The 7,384-nt window shown below is 41.0% G+C and overlaps 1 protein-coding gene across 1 annotated transcript in view; it reads left to right on the top strand.

Annotated features, from left to right (window-relative positions):
- aldh8a1 (aldehyde dehydrogenase 8 family, member A1) overlaps window positions 1-6,644 on the top strand; it is a 47,951-nt gene extending 41,307 nt beyond the window's left edge. Inside the window, exons 6-7 of the mRNA XM_043686266.1 lie at window positions 4,274-4,435; window positions 5,623-6,644. Coding sequence (XP_043542201.1) covers window positions 4,274-4,435; window positions 5,623-6,075 — 615 coding nt within the window. The 3' untranslated portion in view covers window positions 6,076-6,644. The remainder of the gene's footprint in view (window positions 1-4,273; window positions 4,436-5,622) is intronic.
- Window positions 6,645-7,384: the final 740 nt, after the last annotated feature.

Genomic DNA, 7,384 nt, shown 5'->3' on the forward strand with positions numbered 1-7,384 from the left:
TTCATCCCCTGCCTCATTGCATAATCCTAGTTTTAGTATAGCCAGCTCTCTGCTTGGCTTCAGAATCTGCTGTTCACAGAAACTATCCTGAGAAAACATTCTGTGAACTTTTCATCTAGCTACCTTTTCCCATCTGACCTTTCCAGTCCGTATGTAGAATAAATTCCTTTAAGATTATTGCTGTGTCTTTCTGACAAGCTCCCACTGTTTCTTCCTATCCACTCCATCCTACCATATGTGACTGTCAAAAATAAACATCAAGGTTTACGTAGACTGATCACGAGGACAACAAAGATCTCAACAAAGATTGTCTTTAGTCAGCACTGAGTATCTTTTAAAATAATGTTTGTGTTTTTAAAAGATATTCAGGAATCCTTGTTCACTTCTAGATCTACTCCTGCTGATTTTCTTCAAGATATGTGTAGATTTGGTTGACTTTTTGAAAGTGAATGGCTTTTTGAAGAGATGGCTTCACTCTTTCGATAGAGCAAGTTACACTGATAGGGCTGGCTGAACCACAAACTTCTGGAGGACTCATTTTACCTTTTCATGAAATTGTAAAAAGGGTGCTAGCAGCTCAACCACCCATGAAACACCTCTTCCTCCTTCTCAACATGTGATTATGGTAGAATGCGAGCGCCTCTAATAGTTGGATAGAAAATTGTATTATGCAGTGTTCTATTAAAGAAAAACAAAAATTTCTTCGCCACCCCATAAACAGCAGTGAAGATTAGTGGGGGTCTGCCATCATTTTGTATCATTCATTGGTTGGCTTGGAGGTGGAAGTCAGCTCCACTCAACATCCAGGTGCCAGACACATATGTACAGTAGGCTCACAAGAGCAAAGCCAATAATGACTGCTGGCTTCATCCAATTCTCCAGCGTGAGTCACTGCCTTTAGAAGAGCAGGGGAGAAAATTAAGGGGACGATTTAAGAGGAAATGAAGGGCAACAGCAATTATCATAAACAATCTGCCAGGAGGCCAGATTGAGTTGCCTTGGAGGGTTCTAAAGCTGAAGTGGCTACAGAGAAAAGATGGTGAGGACATGGAGGGATTTGAACACAGGATCATCTTGAACACAAGGATGGATAAAGAAACTCAGGGCATGTATTTTACAGAATGTACATCTTCGAAAGAAAGTATGTTGCTACTGTTTTTTAAGTTTTTCGAAAAACATATTGGTGCTGCATTTGACTTAAAATAGACTCTTAAAATAGTTAAATGCTCTGCTTTTTTTTGCCTGTCAGTTTTGTTGAATGTTTTGGAGGGATTTTCACCAGGTGAGCTAGCAAGATCTTTTGCTGTATATTACCAAACTCACCTCATTAGCTCACTACCCAGCCCTACAGTACCTTCTTACCTGATTCTGTCCATAAGACCATGAGATAAAGGAGCAGAATGAGGCCATTTGGCCCATTCAATCATGACTGATATGTTTCTCAAATCCATACTCCTGCCTTCTCTCCATAATCCTTGATCCTCTTCTAATCAAAAACCTATCTATCTCTGCCTTAAATACACTTAATGACTAGGTCTCCACAGCCTTCTGAGTCAATGAGCTCCACAGATTAACCACCTTCTGACTGAAATTCCTCTTCGCAGTTGTAAAGGGTCATCCCTTCACCATGAAGCTGTGCCTTTGGATCCTAGTCTCTCCTACTGGAATCATTTTCTCCATGTCCACTCTATCCAGGTCTCTCAGTATTCTGAAAGTTTCAATGAAATCTCCCCTCACTCTTCGAAACTTTACTGAGTACAGACCCAGAGTCCTCAACACTCTTCATATGACAGCACCTTCATTCCCAGGATGATTATAGTAAATCTCTTCTGGACAGCCTCTAATGCCAGCATTAGTCATGGGACCCAAAACTACTTACAATATTCCAAATGCCGTCTGACTAGACCCTTAGATAGCCTCAGCAGTACATCCCTGCTCTTGTGTTCCAGCCCTCCTGAAATGAATGCTAACTTTGCATTTGCTTTCCTTGAGCCTGCATCTTAACCTTAAGAGAATCTTGAACTAGGACTCCGAAATCCATTTGTGCTTCTGACTTCCGAAGCCTCTCCCCATTTAGAAAGTAGTATATGTCTCTATTCTTCCCACCAAAGTGCGTAACCTCACTCTTTCCCACATAGTAATCCATCTGCCACTTCCTTTTCCTAACCTGCCTAAGTCTCTGCTTCCTCATTACTACCTGGCCTTCCACGTTTCTTTGTGTCATCTGCAAATTTAGCAACAATGCTAATTTCCTTCATCCAGATTATTAATGTATAACACGAATAGTTGTGGTTCCAGCACTGACCCCTACAGAACTCCACTAGTCACTGGGTGTCTTCCTGAAAAAGACTCCTTTATCCCGACACTCTGCCTTCTACTAGTTAGCCAATCCTCTATCCTGACCTGCTGTGCTTTTCCAGAACCACTCTAATCCTCTATCCATGCCAATACCATGCCCCTAACAGTATGGGCTCTTATCTTCCTGTGCAGCACCATGTCAAAAGCTTTCTGGAAATCTATTGACTCTCCTTTGACCAACTTGCTCATTACTTCCTCAAAGAATTCTAACAGATTCGTTAGGCATGCCTATCCCTTGAGAAGACTTTACTGATTAAGCCTTATTTTACCACGCTTTTCTAACTATTCTGTAATCTCAAATTTAATAGTGAACTCTAAAATCCTAACCATGACCGAGGTCAGGATAACTGGTCTATAAGGTTAGGAAGATTCATATTAATAAGATGAGATGAACCAAGCAGTTAATAAGGTAATTAAAATGCAATAATCGTTCTTAATAGGCAACTTTCCACTGCCTAGTGAGAATCTCAATGTATGAAACATTGTTAAAAGGTGCAGCGAGTTGATCGGGATGTTAAGATAGGACTTGGTGGACTTGTTGCAATATTCTGCCACATTTCTCTCCACAGTCCATGTCGTTCAGCTCCCTGCACGATTCCACCAATATGTGTTAATTATTCATGTTACTCCTGTAATATCGAAGTGAAAGAAAGTAATGAAAATAACCTAAAAAGTCATATTTCCTCACTTTGGATGTCTGACCAGTTGTAACATTATTGAGCAGGAAACTTGCCTGGTTTATTCACTCCTGTCAGTAAAGATTCAGCAGGGTTCAGACATCTGCCCTCTCCTATAATTCTACAACTACCTAGATCCTGGGTTATTTTCTGCACATAATAAACCCTCTAGATTCTAGGAATCATTACAGTATAGAAAGAGGATTTTCGGCCCATCGTATCCATAATAGCCTTCCTGTGAGTTTCCATTATTAAAGAGTGAGCAGGCTCCGAACCATCGCCGCTGTGTGAGATGAAGAAGTCAGGCTTTTACAGGGTTTTTTTGGAGCCCTGGAGATGATGGACTGGCTTCACTGGAGGAGTGAAATCTGCAGGACTGAAATATGAAGGCGACAACACATGAACCTTCCATGCCTGTGTAAGGAGTGCAGATACTACCTGAGGGACGTTTCCATGGTTTCTCTGAGCTTGTTGCCATCCTGCTAGCATTGGGAAATGGTGGGAAGTGGGGCAGACACCATGCTCAGGCCCAATAACCTTCACATGTATTCACACACAGCAGGTAGGGACAACTTATCACTAATAGTACCAGTGAGGGTGGATTATAAAGGCAAATATAAATTGGTGCATTCATTTTAAAAGGGAACACTGCTTTGCACCAGCTTATTGGACCAGCCATTTTGTTTCTGTTGTCAGGAGATTCCAAACTGGCTTCCAGTGTTCTGTCCTCCAGGAAGGTCGATTCAGCTCCTCTCTCAATGCGATGCCTCCAGAGAGTTGCTGGAGATGAGCAAACCCAAATAAGATAGTCAAGACAAGTTTAAACTGGAGCCAGATGATTTATGATTGCATTTTCTCTGCATCTTTAGTTGTGGAGCTCTATGTACAATATAGTCCCCTGTGCATTTCCTCCGCCTTCAGATATTTAGATATTTAATTGGTATTAATTATTCTAAATACCTAGCATTGCCAATGTAAGCAATATAACTTAATGACTGATTATCTCTGATCATACTGTACCAGTCCACTGTGATTCTGTACCACCTCAGGAAGTGTTTCTATAGTGACATGAATTAATTTGCACCTGACCTCCTCTCAAAATGATCATGATTAAAGCCAAGCTGTGCTTTATGCACATTTCAGCTAATTAAGGTTAATCTGTTTCTCTCTTCTTTGCCTCCCTCGTTCTCTCCTTACAGTAGAGTGTAGCTGAATGATTATTTTCTCCTTTTTGACAGGGTGAAGTCTGCCTGTGTACAAGCAGAATTTTTGTACAAAAGAACATTTATGCTGAGTTTCTGGAGAAGTTTGTAGAGAGTGCCAGGAAATGGAAGGTTGGCATTCCGTCTGACCCAACTGCCAACATGGGTGCCCTCATTAGCAAAGAACATCTCGAAAAGGTTTGTAAACATTCTCGTATGCTGGGGTTTCCATGAAATAGAAATTTACTTTCCAAAAAAAAATTGAAGAATTTAGTTTCCTACTTTTGATCATCCCTTTGATGTTCAACAAAAGCACATTTAATGTGCTTTGGATTTAACCTGATTTTGTTTGTTAAAAACAAGTGCCTCCCGAATTTACTGGAGCCTTCCAGCTGACTTCCTGTCCAGCTGTTGGAATGCAGCAGAATCCTTGGAAAGGTCTCTGACCTGGATCCTGCATTTCTTAGGTGTTTGCAGATTGTGTTTTTTTCAGTGCAAGCATTCAAACAAGGTAATTGCATTGGTTGGATGAAAGCATTGTGCTTCCCAAACAAGAGCCAATCAGTTCAAAAGTCTAGGAATCAAGGGATTGCTCAGCTGGTTGGCAGGTTGCTAGGGGGACAGTTAGCTAGACAGCTAGAGGGTGGTTTGTTTCCTGTTAAAGTTGAGGTGGACTTGGGCCATACCTTGCTCTAAGTAAAATCACAGCATGAGCAATGTTTTGGCATCCCCTTCATAATCGAGAGAAGATGTAAAATGGAAGATGGTTAGCAGTAGAAGACAAACAGTAGGGATAATGTACTTGAACTGAGAGGAAGTATTTAATATTGTCCCTCAAAGACCAGTGCTTGGGGTTCAGCTTTCACTAGAAGGCTTCTGGCTTAGTAGGTAGTATCCTGTCTCTGAGGCAGAAGCTCTGGCTTTAAGTTCAGCTTTACTCAAACCAGGCTCCATTATTGGTACTAAACTCATAACAAGTCTTTTCTTAAATGTCTCCACTCAGTTGAACCTGACACCACTGTAACCTTTACTCTAGCTCTGTCCTCCTCCCTGCCTCCACTCCACCTTTGGTGACAAAGCCTTCAGATATTTCCACCACATACGCAGGACCTCTTTCGCTAAACTCTTCTGGTTTGTCATCTCTCTGTCCCTTCCGAAACTTCCTGGAAATGTACTTCTTTGACCATGTCTTCAGTCTCTTCTACTAAAAATATAAATACGCAGCAAGTACTCTTGCTTTTGTGAAATACTGACAGAACATTTTACTGTGGTGAAGGCACAGTATGCTTGCAATTTAAACAGTAGGTTTCACAATATGAATTGTATATCAATATTGAAATAAGTCCTTTCGACAATAATAATCAATTGATTGTTTCTATGAACAGGTAAAGGGCTATGTCAATCTAGCCAAAAATGAAGGAGCTAAAATCCTCTGTGGTGAAGGAATTGATTCCCTGGACATTCCTAACAAAAACAAAACGGGCTATTTTTTATTGCCCACAGTAATCACAGACATAAAGGACAGTTCACCCTGTATGCAAGAGGAAATCTTCGGTCCAGTGACTTGTGTAGTTCCCTTTGAAACTGAGGAGGAGGTTGTTCGACGAGCAAATAATGTGAAGTATGGCTTGGCTTCTACCGTGTGGTCACGTGATGTGGGCCGGATACACCGGGTTGCCAAGAAGCTTCATACCGGAATGGTATGGACCAATTGCTGGCTTATTCGTGACCTGAATTTGCCATTTGGTGGCATGAAAGCTTCCGGAGTTGGCAGGGAAGGGGGTAAAGACTCATTTGAGTTTTTCACAGAGGTCAAAACTATTACAATAAAACACTGACTCTCCACACACAGTGAGTGACACATTAAAAAATAAAAAATATTGTTTTGAATGTCAAAAGATTGGAACATGTTCTTTAAATTCTATCCATCAATTATAATTACATAGAACAATGTGCTATCCAATGTCTTTAGTGATGGTAACATACCTCACCCCAGGCGATGGGCAGAGATATGCCACAGATTTGGTGTGTGGAGCACACAGATACGTTTAGTTATATCAAAATTACAAGAGGTGTAACCCTTCAAGAAAATAAGCTGACAACTACTTGCCCTCTGTGCCACCTGAAGGAGAGAGAAAGATAGACTTAGGTCAGGAGTGCAAATGCCTTGAGACAAAAGTTCCTTACTAGGAGGAATACTTTATCACAGTGATGTATCGTGATTGTTCAGGAACAAATAGAGCCTTCTCATCATGTTGTACTTGATCTGCAGTATTGTTCATATATTGTGACAGAAGCAAAGCCTTAAGAGTATATTAAATTGTTTATCTGCTGAACACATAAGTAAACTGAATACGTAATTATAAAATGTAAGTTTGAAAACTGAAATAAATTACGAATTAAAGTCTCCTGGCTCTTTTTATTTGAAGGGCCAGTCAGTTATCTGAATACAGTGACATACTGGTTCAGCACTTCCTTCTTTGCTAATATGAAAGCTGACTTGATAAAATTTGTCTCCTTGCTGGCAATGGAATCCTAACCGATGTTGTACATTGCTTTGCTGTACGCCTTGCCACCAGAAATTAATCTGTTCTGGCAGGGATGACACACCATTCATTTACATTAATCATTGGCATCTACGAGCTGCACTGCAATGACTTACCAACATCCCTTTGACAACACCTTTCGAGCCCGTGACCTTTCCTACTTAAATGCCAAGCTCAATGGATGCACCACCAACTGCAAGTTTCATTCCAAATCACGCACCTTTCTGACAGAACCATATCACCGTTCCTTCACTGTCACTGGGTCAAAATCCTGGGACTCCCTAACAGCACTGTTAGTGAACTGCAGGATTGCAACACTTCAAGAAGACAGCTCAGCACCATCTTGTTGAGCAATGAATGTTCACCCAGTTAGTGATGCCGCTCGCTAGTAAACAAACAAATGAGTTCCAAGAAAGAATCACATTGGTCTGGAGACTCTGCTCCTCACTTCACAGATGCTGCCAGATCCTGAGCTTCTCCAGCATTTCTGATTTCCAGCATCCCCAGTTATTTATTTTAAAAATAAATTCTGTCTTGAAGTTGGAGTTTCCTTCCACTGATGAGGGAGTGCCCCGACTAATGGCCAAGGCTTAGAAAGTCT

Source organism: Chiloscyllium plagiosum, chromosome 3 (genome assembly GCF_004010195.1).
Source record: "Chiloscyllium plagiosum isolate BGI_BamShark_2017 chromosome 3, ASM401019v2, whole genome shotgun sequence".
NCBI classification, from domain to species: domain Eukaryota; kingdom Metazoa; phylum Chordata; class Chondrichthyes; order Orectolobiformes; family Hemiscylliidae; genus Chiloscyllium; species Chiloscyllium plagiosum.